Source organism: Vespula vulgaris, chromosome 1 (genome assembly GCF_905475345.1).
Source record: "Vespula vulgaris chromosome 1, iyVesVulg1.1, whole genome shotgun sequence".
Lineage (NCBI taxonomy): Eukaryota > Metazoa > Arthropoda > Insecta > Hymenoptera > Vespidae > Vespula > Vespula vulgaris.
The window spans coordinates 14,430,314-14,448,399 of NC_066586.1; the positions used below are offsets into that span (position 1 = coordinate 14,430,314).

General features: G+C 35.0%; 1 protein-coding gene across 4 annotated transcripts in view; it reads right to left on the minus strand.

Annotated features, from left to right (window-relative positions):
* Window positions 1–1,165: 1,165 nt before the first annotated feature.
* LOC127068888 (E3 ubiquitin-protein ligase Rnf220-like) overlaps window positions 1,166–18,086 on the minus strand; it is a 144,488-nt gene continuing 127,567 nt past the window's right edge. For all 4 annotated transcript variants that reach the window (XM_051005289.1, XM_051005271.1, XM_051005262.1 and 1 more), the window contains 5 exons: window positions 6,286–6,581; window positions 5,625–5,895; window positions 4,476–4,987; window positions 3,606–3,680; window positions 1,166–2,810 (listed from right to left, as the gene is read on the minus strand). In XM_051005289.1, coding sequence (XP_050861246.1) covers window positions 2,739–2,810; window positions 3,606–3,680; window positions 4,476–4,987; window positions 5,625–5,895; window positions 6,286–6,581 — 1,226 coding nt within the window. In that variant the 3' untranslated portion in view covers window positions 1,166–2,738. The remainder of the gene's footprint in view (window positions 2,811–3,605; window positions 3,681–4,475; window positions 4,988–5,624; window positions 5,896–6,285; window positions 6,582–18,086) is intronic.

Consider the following 18,086-nt stretch of genomic DNA (forward strand, 5'->3'; position numbering starts at 1 on the left):
TTGTCTGTCTTCTTGCAGACTCTCTCTCTTTCTCTATCTATCTATCTATCTATCTATCTATCTACCTCTTTCTTTCTTTCTTTCTTTCTTTTTCTTTTTTTTTCTTTACTTTACTTTAGACTTTCGTCTCTTTCTTTACTGTCTTTACAGTTACGAATATACCCATCTACCTATCTACCTATCTACCTACCTTAGCTTCTTTCCTTCCTTCCTTTCTTCCTTCCTTCCTTCCTTCCTTTTTTAACTTCCTTTTTTTCTTTCTTTTTTCTTCCAAGCACTTCTCCTCTATCCTTCTTCCCTAGCGTCAGCCATTTTGTACAATTTTTTGTCACATCCTTTCGCAACCTCTGGCTTTAATCAGAAAGAGGGGAAACTGAGAAAGAAAGAGAGAGAGAAAGAGAGGGAGAAGGAGATAAGAGACGGATATTAAACGCCCTGCCTCTTTTACAGGAGAATCCACAAGCCTTAGGATCTTTGTATTCTCTTTCGCTCTCTGTCTACTTGCGGTTGGATCTTGGCTTCCTTATTTCTCTACTAACTTGATTACTTTGGGAATTTTACTTATGTGAGATGAAAAAGGTACGGTTACTTCGTTTATTCCTTACTTACCTTTTGATAGAACCGCAAGAGTTCATTCTTCGCTGGAAATCATTAATATTCTGTCTTACGTCATTTTCAAGAGACGTTTTTAAATGTTCGTATATGACGAACATGAACTTTGAAACATTATACGAGTTACATGGATGATATCTCCGTTCGGTTTTATCACAGAAAGCGGTTATGGTGATTATTCACGTGTAAATAATTTCAAAGCTCGTTTCTCTCAGAGATTATTGGAAATATCATTCGAAAAGAACTTGACTAATTTTAAGAAGAATTTTAACATGACGTTTATGGCGATCGTTAACATGTAAATAATTGCAATTGAAGTCTTTGAAGGATTATCATAGATACGATCGAAAAAACTTTATCGCTTTTAGGAGAAATTGTTAACGTGATTGTCGTGTTTGTGCGCATGCAAAATAATTTTAATGATCATGTCTCTGAAAGATTTTATTAGACGTTATAGAAAAAGAACAAAAGAAAATAGAAGTGGAAAGAAAAAACTTGACTGTTTTTGGGAAGAATTATAATGATTAATTATGGGAGATAATTGTAACGACACTACATTCCATGATCGTTTTATTATGGATTACAGAACAGCGTTCGGGGAGAAAAGAGGGTAGTTGCTACGCTTTTTCTTCTTTTTCTTTTTTTTCTTCTGTTTCTTCTTCTTTTTCTTTTCCTTCTTCTTCCTCGTCTTCTTCTTCTTCTTCTTTTTCTTCTTCTTCTTCTTCTTCGCCGTCATCTTTTCTCATCGTATTTACAGTATAGTCCTCGCGTTTGGCGAGCTAACGATTCGACGATTAGCTAAATGCTTCGTTAATTATTATCGACGATCGCGAAAAAAGTATCAGCGTCGATCGCTTCGTAAAAGAACGAGCTAAAAACTCGATGATTTTTTTACTTTGAGAAACGAGAACGATCAAGCTTCTTTCTTCTCGATCGTCGATCGGATCGATTCTTTAGGATTAGAACGAGAGTATCGTAAAACGCAAGGTGCGGGCTCGTCGATCGTACGTCTTTCCAAAATGAGGTCCATTTTGAAGGATTTTTTTTTTTAGCAACAAATTGTCTTCGTACGTGTGTGTGTGTGTGTGTATGTGTGTGTGCGCGCGCATGTACTCTTTCAAAGATAAAATGTGTTTTTACAACATATGCAAACAACTTTACTTACTTACGAATTTTTGTTTCTCTACAAATTATAAAAAAAAAAATAAAATAAAATAAAATTGAAAAAATGCAAAAAGAAAAAAAGGAAAAGAAAAAACGAGAAGAAAAAGTTCATCAATTTCATTCGTATTAAATACGATCGACTTCGTACGTTCGCGATTTTATCGTTGGAAAAAGGAGACGTAGGATCTACTTAAAAATTTGTCGTTCGTCTCGTTCCTCGATTAGATTTATCTCGAAAATGTCGAAATCAAAACGTTCCATCGTAAATCATGTTAAACGGTGCCTTGTGCGCGAAAGGAACGAGACGTAACAAGTCTAATTCACGCCCGTTAATGGCTAAAAGAGTTAATTTACTAATCCTAAAAAGTGCGTTACACTCAGAGAGAGAGAGAGAGAGAGAGAGAGAGAGAGAGAGAGAGAGAGAGAGAGAGAGAGAGAGAGAGAGAAGGAGAGGGAGAATGAGAGAAATAGAGACAGAGGGAAAGAGAGAGAGAGAGAGAGAGAGAGAGAGAGGAAAAAGGATACCCTCTCTTTCTCTCTTTAGTCGAAGGTATGATAGAGAAAAAATAACGATCGCAAACGATCGATCTTTCTCCGTGTGTATCCGTGCGTGTACGTTTACGTGAGAGAGTTAATTTATGTTATACATTTATGAATTTACAAGTATTTACACGAAATTTGCGGATACGTTCCGAGGGACGATTCGGTGAAACTTTTTTTTCTTTCATCATTTCGTCATCACCGTCGTTCTTTTTGTTCGTTCGTTCTTATTTTTTTTTTCCCGTTGTTGTTGTTATTTTTCTTTTTTTGGTTTTTCTGTTTTTTTTCTTTTTCTTTTTTTGTTATTCTGTTTCATTTTGTTTGGTATTTTGTATTGTATTGTATCGTTTCAGGCGAAGCATAGGACGTTCGTCGATCGGTATAATTCATCATTAGCATTCATCATTCGTACGAGATTTCATTCACATGTAGATCCGTCGTAGATCCGATGGTGAGGTGATCATGTTGCACTGAGGACAGAGCTTTTTCGCACCCTGAGAACAGATAAAGATAGAACTTTATCTTTCAGTTCGTTCGAACGATTATATTTATTTTATTGTTTTCGTACATATCTATGTATCTATACTTTATGTATCTAAGTACTTACATAGGTATGTATATTTAAAGGTAAATGTTTCTATCTATCTATCCGTCTATCTACCTACGTATGTATGTATGTACGTCTCGTATCGAAAATAAGAAGTGAACTGAATCATCATTAAAAGATAAAACGTCCATGAGTGATATAGGTATCCAATTGCTATCGCTGAAGGTCCAAACGGGAACAAGAATAATATAATACTTTAAAAACCATCCGTGGCCATTATGGTAAACGAAAAAGAAACGTTGTGCAAAGTAGCTCCCCCGTTTCTGGCAAGATCTCCAACTTTTTCAATCGTTTTTATTCTTTATAAGCTAAAGGAAGCCAACACGGATTGTCCGGATAAGACTTGTGATTTGAAAAAAGTGGTTCTTCTTCGAAAGTGTATCGTCGAATGGGCTGACGCAATTAGCGGTGCTTCTACGCGCTCTTCTTCTTACGGTTTAACGAGTATCTTACCTACCTACCTACCTACCTACCTACCTACCTACCTACCTACCTATCTACCTACCTACCTAACCGTAGTCTCTTTGGTCAAGAAAATTATTTATTCGATCGTCATCCCTTTCTTCCTATTTTTTTCTTTTTTCCTTTCCTTTCTTTTTCTTTTCTTTCTTCCATTACATTTTTCTCTTTTATCCTGGATTATAAGCATTTCGTTCGAACGAAAAGAGAAAGGGAGACTTACCAGCGTGTGTAACCAGCATTGCTCGCAATGCACGTGCCAACAGCATACGGACGTCACTGGTTTCTTATATTGTTCCTGTTGAAGGAAAGAGAAGATAAAATTCTTCGTTAAAGAAATTTCATGTGTGTGTGTGTGTATTGATAATTCTTGGAAAGTAAAAGATCTATCCAGAAAGGAAATTAATCTCTCATAGATCTCGTAGATATCTGTTACATGAAACAATTATTTCAACTTCGATCTCACCTTCGACTGGTTTTATTCAATTTAGAAAGTAAATAGAAAATCCTGTTCGAGTTGTTATTATCTTAATATTTTTACAAGAACGCGTTACAAGGAAATATCTATAAACAAATTAATTAATTTGTCTGACAAACGTCAAGCTAAATTTTCCGATACTTAATTTCTGTCATGATTAATCTCAAACGAGAAACTTACGTTTCACGTGATTTCTAATTCAAGTTAAACGCGTATAATATCAATCTAATTTATCAACGACGGATTTACACGAGCAGCCGTCGGTAACAATATTAAACGACAAATATATAAACTTATAACATATAATAAATTTCATGTGATATCTCATGATTTTAAATATATAATTTATCTAATATACAATATAACACGTTATACACTTTTTATTTTTATATTTATCATTATAGGATTTCTTACACGAACGTTTGAAAAACAAGAAAATATATCACGTACTTGATTGATTTACTTTAATGAGAGTTACTTTAATGGTTTTGGAGTTTCCCAACAATTTTTTACATATCTTAAAGTTTTACATCTCAAAGATTAAATCCGATGTGATATAAATCTTCGTTTATTTCTCCTTGAGAAAATGAAAAAATGAAAAGTTTCGTGACTAACCATGCAAATCAGACACTTGAAAGGTTGACCACGCATCTCAGCCTCGAGTTCTTTGATTCTTCCTCGAAGAGCTTCGACGACAGGAGTTTCGCCATCCCTCCTTGGTGAAGATGAGACATTTTCATCGAGTTCGTTTTGTTGGCCAGGAATAGGCGTCGATGAGCTTGTTGTGGTCGTGGTACCTGGTTCCGGCTTGACCTCGAGCAACCCTTGCGTCAGCTGATCGGAATGAGGAGTATGGGGTGCGTTTGGTGATATTACCGCTTCTCTAAGTGCGTCCCTCTCCTTTTGTTCCCTCGGTGTACCGTCGATCCTTGGAGCGATCACATCAGCCTCGGAATATTGTGCCGGTCCAAATTCCGCTACATCGTCACCATCGACGACCAAGTCTACGTCTTCTTCGTCTTGTTGATTTCCACCATCTCCACCACCACCGCCCCCACCTCCTCCTCCTCCTCCTCCGCCACCGCCACCGGAACCACGATTGCTCGAGGATGTTGCCAAACCAGCGGCTAATTTGATCATTTTTCATATATATAAGTATCTTTTTTTTTTTCTTTTGTTATTGTTATTTTTATTCGACGATAAGTAAAATCGAAAATCTACTTCATAATTATAAAGTAATTAAGTTATATTAGTTCACTTGTCTATTTAAGTTAAATAAGCGAACTAATAATTTCTAGTTTATATTATTATGGTTATATAAGTTATATTAATGTTTATAGTTATGTTAGTATAAATTATATTAGTCAAGTTAAATGTAATAAGTAAAATATAAGTATTCATTAAAGGTCAGATATTTTATTGCCAACTGTATCGGCCAAATCTATTTTTGTACGTATAGGTACTATTAAACTTTTGATATTTATTTTTTTTTTCTTCTGTTAATTTATGGACGTTATTAAGAACGAGAAAAGAAAAGAAGACAACAAATTATCCGACATTTTATTGATAAAACAGTCGATTATTTCTAGTTTCGAGAATTATTTGAAATAATTAAATTCACTTCTCGAATTTTATTATTTTCGCTATAATTATTTCTAGAAAATACGGATAACGTATTTGAAATATCTCGTTGTATTTTTTCGTAATACGGTAATAATGATTTCCTAGAGTAAAAAATTAAACGATTAGAGAAGAAAAACTCACCAGAAAATCCACCAACGAGCATTGACGTTGCCCGAACTCTTCTTTGACCTGCCCATTCATACTCTTCGAAGGTTTCCGCGTCGCCCTCAACATCCACTTCTTCTTCATCGAGATTCGAGTGTTGACCTGCTGGATTACCATTGTTGTGCTTGTTCAGACAACGTTCAACATGCTGATTCAATTCTTCCGGAGTACCAGACAGTCTCTCACTGCAAACTGGACACGTTGGCTCGTCCGCTTTTCTTTTTCTATTCTTTACGCGAATCCTGGCCTAATAATGACGGAATAGAAAACTAATTAATCCTCAAATTACATACCTATGTGCAATAAATTTTATTTCTCATTCAATTTAACAAAAAAGAAAAAAAATATCACTATCACGTTCTCTCTAAACATTTACTCTCTTAATAGTAAAATTAAAAAAAAAAGAAAAGAATAAAAAAGCATAGAAGTAAATCTAATTACTGAATAAAATGAAAAAAAAAACACACATTTACTTAACAGCAACATTCTTTTCAAACAAACGTTTCTTAAACAAAAACAAAAAAAAAGAAATGAATAAGTAAATCATGCACGTTTTTTCTTTTTGTCGATCAAAAAATTGTTTCTTTTTTTTCTCTTTCTATTTCATAGATCAAGCGATTATATTTCAATAATTGACCTGTCTATTCGCCTTGATTCTTTTATAGGTCTCCCATCTACCCTGAGGTGTCTGATGAGGTGTTCCATGTGGTGGACCCTCGGCTGCTGACGGAGCATGTAACATCGGTCCATGTGGATGATCCTGAGGATGAACTGGTGGTAAAGTAGACCTGGGTTGTCGTGGTCGCGACGAAGCTGACGAGATTTTATAAAGTCGATCGAGTTCCTGAGCAAAATGTTGCTCGAGTTCCTGCGGTCTCACTGTAACGCCACACACTGGACAACACGACGGATCCGAAGGGAATTTCTTTTTGCCTTTTGACAGAAAAAAAAAGAAAAAAAAAAATAGAAAAATAGAAGGAAATGTAAGGGATTAAAACGTCATCATTTGATTTCAATGGCGAAACTTTTAACTTAGATCTATGATCTAACTAAGTACTTACTTTATTTATGTATCTATATACATACATACATACATACATATGTATATCTTTTTAAACTAAAACATTCTATCGCGGTATATGCGAGATCAGCAGATGCGAGATATCAAGCGAGAGTAACGTACGGATTTGTTTGCCCTCGTTTATTTGACGACCCACGTGGAATTTTGGTTGGAAAAGTAAAGTAAACAAAAAATCTTTCTCTCCGCTTGGATCTTGTAAAAGAGAAATCGAGGCCTCTAAAAATATTTCATAGGCGTTCACTCGATCGGAGAATAAAAATAAGCCGTGTTCAAAAGAAAAAGAATAATAATGATTATTACTACATATTATTCTCTTACTAATACTTTCTCTCAATCTAATACGATGCATCTTTTTTTGTTTATTGTTTTATCGATCTAATTATCGAAAAAAGAAGGATAGAAGAAAATGGATAAAAGAACGTCGTAAATATATATATATTAACGCAAGATGTAATAATGCGTATATATATATATGTATATATATATGCGCAATATACAATAAATATAATATATATATATATATTAATAATAAAAATCGTAAACACGCGTAAGTAAGTACTTACATACACGTACATAACTTTTATCCAAAACGTAAACAAAGAATCCTGAAGACGCTTGCTTGTTTTTATAACTCGACCTTCGGCTACAGCGTAGAGAGCGAAGAGAGAGAAAGAGAGAATAAGAGAGAGAGAGAAAGAAAGAAATAAGGGAGAGAGTAACTCTCGGTCGTTCAGTCGACGGATAACATTCGGTGTGAGTCAAGCTCGTCTTCGTGAAGGAGTCGAGACACCATAAGAAGAAAGGAAGGAAGAGAAGAAAGGAAGCAAGAGAAGAAAGGAAGGGAATAAAGGATGAGAGAGAACCTTTTGTCGAAATAAACCATTGCCTTGCGTAAGCATACTTTTCATTGTTTCGACCATAACATGATAACACGAGCGATGCGATACACTTTTTAATTTTTATTTATAAGTTTATATATTTGAAGAAGGTTAGGACTAGACATCTCGATTTTTATCATATCGTCACAGTCGACGTTTATTTAGATCACGTCAGTATGGTATTCGTTCAAGTATTTCTGTTCATCTTCTTCCTCATCCTCTTCTTCATTATTTCATCTTTCTTTTCTTTTCGATACCGATACGCCATTTTATACCCGTAAAACCATACGTTATTTTATATATAAGTTAACATTTATATATACATAAAAATTTAATACATATACATATGTATATACACACGCATACATATATATATATATATAAATTATTATATATATATATATATATATACATCAATAAGTTATTATTCATAAGTTTTATATATACGCATTATTACATATTATTTAATATAAGTTAATATATTAGAGATAAACAACTTTGACCTTATCACAAGTCGACGTTTATTTCTATTACGTCAGTATGGTATTCGTTAAAGTATTTTTATCCTTGTCCTTCCTCATCTATCTCGAATATTTCCTATCTTTTTTTTCTTCGCAAACTTTCTCGTTAGTCTATCTTTCTTCTTTTTTCTTTTTTTTTCTTCACCACCTCCTCCTCCTCCTCCTCCTCCTCTTTCTTTCTTCTACATTTCCTTCTTTTTCTTCGTCCATTTTCCCTCTCTGTTCTTCTCTTCTTTCCTCTTTGTCCTCTTTGTCCTCTAAACTCTCTTACCAGCATATTCTTGTTTCCTTTCCTTCGTTTCCCCATTCAATTAGATACACCGGGCAAATTTATGTACGTGCCTTCGTACTCGATATTCCTTTCTTCTTTCCTTTATTGAACGAGACACCCTCTCCACTTTAGTATCATCCCCCGTTGCAGTCGTATGGAGTTCGATCGGAAATAATCATGAGAAAAGTATGCCGTACTTTTAGAAAACGATCTTCTCTCGATTAGATTCTTTTCTCATTCTCTCTCTCTCTCTCTTTATGTTTTTATTGTTTCATTTATTCTCATATTATTATCATATCTCTCTCTCTCTCTCTCTCTCTCTCTCTCTCTCTCTCTCTATATATATATATATATATATATATATATATATATATATATACACGTATACACACATACTATACATCTTATAATTATCTATATATTATCTGTATATGTATAATATTCTAAAAATATAATATATTATATATATTATATTAATAATATTAATAAAATGTAATATTATAGATAACTTATTTATAATATATAATATATATATATTCTTCGTATTTCATCTCTCAATAATATCGTATTTATATCACTTTAATCAGTGTAAACCGAACTTTAGAATTCCGAATATTAGAATAAGCGAATATATTTATCGATTTACCAAAGAAAAAAATACATTTTAAGTATGCGACATTATGTACTTGAGAAGAAAATAACCTCGTCCATTATCACGAAAGATATCCTACAACCGTTATCATCTACTGAACGAAGATACGACTTCTTCTTCTTTTTTTTCGAGGGTCGACATAATTAACGGAAGAGGAGAAGGGTCATCTTCTTTTAAGGGGTTGAAAATAAGGAGTGAAAAGGAGGGAGTAGCAGGTGGCTAAGCCGCAGCCATAGTTCTTTATTTCTTTTCTTTTTTTTTCTTTATATTCCTCTCTCTCTTCTTCCTCTTCTTCTTCTTCTTCTTCTTCTTCTTCTTCTTTCTCCCTTTTTCGTCCTTCATTTTTCTCTTGTCTTTTTATTTCTTTTCTTCACCTGCCGAAGAAGAACCTTCCCCCACTTAAACTTCCTTTTTTCTTTTCCCTGTCTTATCTCAACGTGCCGTGAACATAACCACGCTATCATTTACACTTAGCTCTGTTGAAAGATAGATAGATAGAGTGAGAGAGAAAGAGAGAAAAAAATAGAGAGAGAGAGAGAGAGAGAGAGAGAAACGAAAAGGACAACATGTTGATGTTAGCGAGCAGAGAGATAGAGCGGTCGACGCGTATCTTTAATTAAAAAGAGGGCCGTCGGGACGCCTACCGACTATCTCCGGAACGAACGAAATAAAAAAGGCGAAAACTCGTCGAGCTACTATCTCGATATTAAAAGAGACAACCTTGTTCTTTCATGGTAGTTACGTGGGTGCGAGCTTCCTCTTTTCTTCTTTTCTCAAAAGAGGAAATGCGTTTTTCTATTATAAGGATATTACGAATATATCATATTTATTTTTTATTTGTTTTCGGTATTTACATAAATAATCATAGGTATTAATAAAAAGAGCAGAGAGAGAGAAAAAAAAGAAAAAGAAATAACATTATTTCCATGGCGTCGATCTTTTAGCGTAAAAATTGTAAATAAGTAATGTTTACATCGATGGGAAAAATGAAGAAACGATTTCTTTTTTCTTTTTTTTTTCTATACGCGTATTACGCTTTTTTTTTTTTTATCTATACGCATACACATCCTTATACATCTCGTATAAAATAATCGTAGTTAATAATGAAAGAAAATATGTTTTTATTTCGTAATGTTATGGAACAAAAATTGTAAATAAATAACGTTTAGATTTACGAAGAAATAACAAAGGATTATTTTTCTATACGCATGCTACGAATATATTCTGTTCACTGTTTTATATTCCGTATCCTCATAAATAATCGCAATTATTAATAATATGATTTTTTGACGCGCAAAAATGTGTGTGCGATGTTTAAATTGACGAAAAAATTATTAAGGGTTAATAAAATAAAGATCGATAGCTTAAAAGAAGGGTGAGTTTTTCGTCAAATTTGTTTCCGACCGACGGAAGTCCTTCTGAAAGAGATTAAGCGTCGCTTTACCAGCAGGTTTCCGGTCACGCTTTGCGAAAAAACGATAGAGGGGAGATAAGACGGCTGCAACGATGATGGCTTCATCGAGGACGTAAGTACATATGACTTGTCCGAGAGATAACGAGTTTTACTTTTATCGACCTATCATTAATAATACTTGTTAAGCTGTTAAAAGAGAGTTGAATTAGGTTTTATATATATATATATATATATATATATATATATATATATATATATACGATGAATTAAAAAACATTAGAAACTTAGAATTAAGAAAATATACATATTTAATTCGTGTAAAACAAATTTTTATTACGCCTCTAAGAAAATAAAAATTGTTATATTAATTATTATTAGAACACGAACACGTACTTAAATATTGAACAAATTTTGTTAGGTTTAAGAGTTTAGAATTTTTGTGTTAACTTCTATCAAATCTTTTTTTTTTTTTTTTTTTTTTTTATAAAAGGCAGTCAGATAAGAACATTGGCGAATTTTCCGAAGCTATTGTTTCATTTAAGAATTTAAAAATTTTATATTGATTTTATTAGATTTTTTTTTCTTTTTAATAAAACGAAGATAGATAAGAGTATCGTCAAATTTTGCGTCAGACCTTAGCGTTCTTTTTACTGGAAGCTTTCGATATACATATGCATATATATATATATATATATATATATATATATATATATATATATATATATATATATAAGTAGGTATATATACATACAAAGAAGAAAGTAGAAGGGGGTGGAGTTTTAACGGTAACACCGAAAGTCGTCGTCGCTCCGTAGAATGGCGAACGAGAGACATTTGGCTGCAATTCGAGCTCCGCCTTTCCGGGTTTATGGCCTCGATTTGGATTCCTGGCGCATCGGCCGCCATGTGAATGCCTCTTTGATTTAATAGAGAACATCAACGCGAACTCGAAGGGCGAGAGAAGGGAGAAGAGAGAGAAAGAGAAAGAGAAAGAAAAAGAAAGAGAGAGAGAGAGACTTGGATGGTTGGGGTCGCAGGAAAGGGGTGAATCCTGATTTCTAACTCGATGGGATGCTCGACTGAAAAGAGAGAATTTTATCGTCCGAATCATATAAAAATTCACTACTATCCTCTTTTATTTTCTTTTATTTTCTTTTATTTTAATTTAAAATATTTTCATCCTTCTGAAATAAGAAAATAAGAAAATTTATATTAGGTTACTTATGCGTTATATTACTTTATTTTTATTTTTCCTCGCGTTAACCGATTCTCTACAGAAAGTTAACCCTTATCTCTTCATGTATATTCATTCGACATGTTTAGATATATATCTAACTTCCTTTGTTGTATAAAATATAAAGGAATGAAAATTATCGCGTCGGTTAGCTCGTAAAACGTACAAGATATCTACATACGTATATCGTTAACATTGACCCTTCTTTTTAGTAAAGTCTTGTTAGTAAAAATAAACCGGTATAATATTTTTTTCGATTTCATTCGTCGCTATCGTCGTACTCATATAACCATAACAAATTCTACACGAAGAAAAAGAAAAAGAAACAAAAAAAAAATAAAAAATAAAAAAAATAAAAAACTATAAAAGAATCGCATTTCATAAAATATACAAAAACGAAGTACGGTATACTTAAGAATATACCGTATAAATACCTACCTACGTATCTAGATCCACCTAATTATTGAATTTATGTATCAACTTAAGTCTTTAAATTACATTTAGCAGTTATTCGTAAAGATAGACGTAAGATTTGATAACTTCCTAACGAATACGTCTTTTTGGAATCGACATTCAACCGATATCTACGTGGAAGACCATAATCCGGATGGAGCAATTAGTAGAGGCGGCATAATTAGTACGTATCGATGTTGGAAGTACGGCGGTTAGGAACGTATGATGCTCGTAACGGCGGCACCCTACCCACGTATAATCCGGTTTTAATTAAATAAGTGCCTTCCACACCACGAGCGGTTGGTCCGTGGCTCCCTGGAGGACCTTCCACCCTTCCGTACTCTCTCTCTCTCTCTCTCTCTCTATTTCTCTCTCTGTCTTTCATTCACGTTACCGATGCCTTTCGGTATGTTGGAACAAGCGAGGAAAGAGTTAGACGTCGTCGAATTTCCGCTTGTACGCGAGTGCTCGTTGAGGGTGTCTTGAAACGGTATGTGCACAGAGAAAGACGGAAATACAGATGGAGAAAGAGAGAGAGAAAGAAAGAAAGAGAGAGAGAGGGGTGAAAGGAGAAGGGGATGACGGCACACAGCCACCACCAACGGACGTCGAGGCATTTAACCACAACTGTTGTCGTCTCGATGGTGTGGGTTATGGGCTGCTTCGTAGAGTTACCACGAATACCATCCCTCTCTCTCTCTCTCTCTCTTTCTCTCTCTCTCTCTCTCTCTCTCTCTCTGTCTGTCTGTCTGTCTATCTGTTTCTCAGTGTGTCTCTCTTCATTCGCACCAACGATCTCTTTCTCTTTCTCTCTTTTTTTAGTTGAGATTTACAAGAGGGTTACTTATCATATCTCTCTCTTTTTCTCTTTTCTTTTATTTTATTTTCCTTTCCTTTATTCCTATTTTATTCGATATTTTCCTTTCCCTTCTCGAAAGTATTACACTATATCTATTTCGAGATTTCCAGACTCGTGAAAATTTCAAACGTTTCACTTGCAGATCGTACCAATTCGACATCCGTCGGAACGTGCGATAGTAACACGAGTCCTCGATTAGGATTATAGGTACGATTAGATCGATCCGAATGATTATTTACATTGAATTTTCCGTGGATTCGCCAAAGTGTCGACGGCGAGTTACGCGTCCGTCGAGAATATTCAACGTTGTCGGTACCGTTCGTTTCTCTTGAGAAATAATTCACGGGTTGCATTCGTTCGTCCTGTCAAACGATCTCGTCGTCAAACGTTGTCGCCGGGGAAACATTTTTCTTTTTTTTTTTTTTTTTTTTATTCTCATAACGTCGACAAAGAGATAAAGATTATCGTTTCATCGATTTCATGTAGATTCATTCGGGTAGGAATGAATGAAAAAATAAAGAAGAAAAAGAAGAAAAAAAGAAAAAGAAAGGAATGAAACGAGAAGCCGGAGGATCGCGAATAATTGTTAATTAACTAACCAGTTATTTATTTATTATTTATACTTACTTATTTATTTATTTAATCATTCATTTATTTATACCACGTTAGCTCGTAAAAAGTTTTCAGTTGGCATGCGCCAACTCGTACGTGAAAGCAACGAATGCAATTTTCTTTCGTATTTTATTCGTTGGTTGCGACTCCGAGTAAAGGAAAAGATGAGAAGAAGCAAAAGAAGAAGCAGAAGAAGAAGAAGAAGAAGAAAGAGGAGGAGGAGGAGGAAGAAGAAGAGAAGAAGGAGAAAGATGATGACGAGGAGGTGGAGTTATTTCAAAGATCGGTACACATCCTCACGGTTTTACGTTCGACGTGATCACGATCGTCGTTCCCTAGGGTAGCTACTTCCGATGTAAATCCAAGCGTTTAGTGCTAATTAAATAGCCCTTAACCTCTTTGGCCCTCGCGATCCTCGCATTATCGCGATTACCTCTCCTCTTTCTCGTTCTCTTCTCATGACTCCTCCTCGGCATTCGAAATCATCCACTTGACGAGACAACCTTGACGATATTTAGTCGGAACTTGTTGCACCTAACTATCAGACTTCTCTGAAGAAGATTTGGCTTAACGAGAGAATGTTCATTTTTTTTATCACGATCTTCGTTCCTCTCTCTCTCTCTTTCTTTCTGTCTCTCTTTCGTTCGACTGTCATTCGAGAATTCGCTAAAGTATGGCGAACGATCTTCCTTCTTTCTCTTGCCTCTTAATTTCCATCGTTTGATCTTCGAAAGATTTTATAATAAACGTACTGGAACTATAAAAGGCGAAGAGAGCTGTAAAATGATGATAAAATCTCTTTCGTCGGACTCGGTATTTTAACCAGTTTCTTTCCGTGGCACAAACAATATTGGCTTAACTGACCAGTGATTACGATGTATTTTTCTCTCTCTCTCTCTCTCTCTCTCTCTCTCTCTCTCTCTTTCTCTCTTTCTCCTTCGTACGAATCTTCCAGTTCACGTGCGAGTCTCTGCATCATCTCGATATCTCTCTGGCAGTCTCTGTTAGTCGTATCGACGTGGATTTACGATAATCGGACCTTAACGGTCTCGCCTTGTCACGACCGGCAGGTAGATAGACTTAATCGTGGTGCGTTTAAGTAAGTACGCGTTGAGAGATCTCTGGCGGTTCGGATGAACGGCGATTATCAAGCTCGGCGAATGATCCGTCCTGACATATTTAGGGACTGGTTCCTTCGTTCGAATCAATGTGAAAGTGAAAGAGAGAGAGAGAGAGAGAGAGAGAGAATATTACAACTGCCTCACGTAAGACTTGCAACTATATAGCTTCAATCGAGCAAACTCATTAACTCCAAACGAACGTTTGTATCCTTTTACTCGAAAACGATCGAGATACTTATGAGATCGAGACAATAAATATAGTAATATATGACGATATGCAATCGAATTTTTATGGTCTCGCTGAACCGAATATTCGCCAATTTTCTCATTACTTACTTATTTATTTATTTATTCATTTATACGTCTGTTTGATTACTGAATTCTTATCTTGTCATTTTTTCTTTTTATATTTCATTTTATTTTTTTATATATCTATAATTTAATATTGATTTTCTTTTTTTTTTTTGTTTCGGAGAAAAGACATTGTCATTTAAGATACTCGAGTTATATTTGCCTATCGGATAATTGATCTCATTTATTTCTGTTTTTTTTTTTTTTAACATGAAAATTCGTTATACTTTCTTTTAGGACCACTTTCTCAACGCATATTTACTCTATATCGAGGAACATTTATCGTTTACGTCGGGTGGATTATAGCCGTGCTCCCCCAATTCTAAATCGACCGTAACGATCGTTTTATTAATAATTTGAGCCACGGTAACGAGACGTAATGAAGCATTCTTAACAATTGGGAACTACGTTGAGAGTTAGTACGACTGTGATCGATCGAATTATTATAACGTCGGGTTATTACAATTTATATCCATCCATATCTATTTAATTATTTTCGTGCTAATCATTTTATTTGTTGAATGTTCCCTGATATAATAATAATAACGTTGGGTTATTACGATTTATATCTGTCTACACTTACTTCATTATTTTTACGTTAATCATTTTATTTACTTACATAGTACTCTATCGAATCTTCGTTAATATTCCATTATTTATATTAAAATTATATAAAAAATAAATAAATAAATAAATAAATAAATAAAAATGAAAAAGATTTAGATGTTCCATTTTATCGAGATTTCTATCGAATCTTATTTTATGAATTTTATCTTCTTACAAATTAAAAATTATTTCCTATTTATTGTCGGAATATTCTCATAGACTATAAGTAAATCTATTCATCTATCTTTCTTTCTCTTTCTCTCGTGAATTTTTATCAAATATGATGCTTTACGATGCTCGCGTTATTACCTCCTTTAGAGGAGTCTGAACTAATTTTCATAGGGTGGAGAGAAGGAAGACGGCTGAAGAAGCTTTTCCTACCTAAATAGACGTAGAGGAAGACGATAGAGAGAAAGAGAAAGAGAGAGAGAAAGACAGAGAGAAAGAGAGAGAGATGGTTGTTTGCGGGTTGGATATTCCAGAGCGTAAGTTCGGCAGTTAAGGATATAAGGGTGAGGGGTGAAAGGAGGGTGTTCGTGAATCTACATACGAGGTTCGGTAAGTGCGGATTCTGTGAAAGGGGCCTAAAGACAAGAGCCCTTTCATGCATACCAGAGTATCTTCACTTCTCTCTCTCTCTCTCTCTCTCTCTCTTTCTCTCTACGATCTTATCTCGTGGAATATCAGCTCATTTTCCTTACGTACATTTTGATCTATCGAAATTCGTAATTCCATTTGAAATAATACCGCTTCAAACGCAAATTATCAACGAAGAGACAAGCGAAGATTTTAATCGTAGATACTTTTTATTATTTCCTATTTTCTTTTTCTTTTCTTTTTTTTTCTCGTATTCATCTAAGAGAAAGAGACGTTCTGCAAATGCATCGTTCACACCCTAGTATCGTACCGGAAAATCTCGTCTTCTTCTACCATCTACAAATTTCTTGTCTCGCACGAGCTGTGAATTCCTTCTTTACGCGAAGAGAACAGACAGAGAGAGAGAGAGAGAGAGAGAGAGTATCGAGTGGATGGAGGGTCGGAACACGACGGGAGACATCTTTTTGTATGAACACGAAAAAGAAAGAGTAAGAGAGATAGAGACATAGAGAGAGATAGAGAGAGAAAGAGAGATAGACAGATAGCTCGTCTAATTCGCTTTTACAACCTCGAGACTCCCTATGTTCTCTCTCAGTTAGGCTGACGAAAAAAAAAAAAGAAAAAAAGAAAGAGAAGAGAGGAAAAAAAAAGAAAAACGGGAAGTGTCACCTGGGTACGCCAATCTAGAGAAGAACGATGTACGACAAGAACGACAAGAAGACATGCAGCTTCTTTAATAATTCAACGAAAACTCGAGAATATGTGTCGAATAACTCACCCTCTCACGCAATTTTTTTTTTTTTATATTTCTTTACTTTCGAATATTTCTCTCCTTCTTCCTCACCCCCTGCCTTTCTCTCTCTCTCTCTCTCTCTCTCTTTAAATTTTTATATCGAACAAAAGAACCATAAAGAGAGAAGGTAGATGACGATGATTACTCAATATAAAAGTAAGTCGTTAAAATTGAAAAGAAAAGAATTTATACCGAGGATAGAATTTACCTTTCTCGATGAAGCACGTAAAAAGGAAAAAAAAAAAATCTTTACCATCCGTTTTCCTTTCCAATTCTTTCGGACAGATTGTTTTTCTTCCTCGTGCGTGATCTCACGAGAATCTCCGTATCATAGAATATCTACAAAGTCCAAACGATTCGCGGATCTCTCCCCGGGCACGAAAACGTAGGTAGGTAGGTATCTAAGCTTAATATCAAAGAGACGAAGTTCCGAGGGAGACGACCACGGAATCTGAGAGTTTGTGCGTTGATGCGTGTACGACGGGAGAAAGATAAAGACAGACAGAGAGATAGAAAGATAGAGACAGGCAGAGAGATAGAAAGAGAGAGAGAGAAAGAGAGAGAAACATAGTTTTAGGAAAAAGCAAGACGATAGTAATCTTTCCTTTGGCCGATGTGCAAAATCACGCGTCACCGCTCTTACTCTCCGTTTTCCACGCTCATATAGACATTCCTTTCGTCTTTCTGTCTTGTTTCCTCTCATCTCTCTCTCTCTCTCTCTCTCTCTCTTACATATACATACATAGATACGTATGTATATACGATGCATACGTATGTACATGTTAAATGTACGAGGAGCGTGGACACCGTTGTATCGTTTAGAAGAGAGGATACGAACTCGTGAAACTGTAGTATTCTGTCCTCTGGACCCTTCTTTCGTAGCCCAAGCTGATTCGATCTCGAGATTGCGGATCGCGTCGAAATGAATTTATCGCTCGAGAATTTGCGTAAATCCCGCTTTAACCTAGGGAAAGGAAGGGAAAATGAGTTTACGT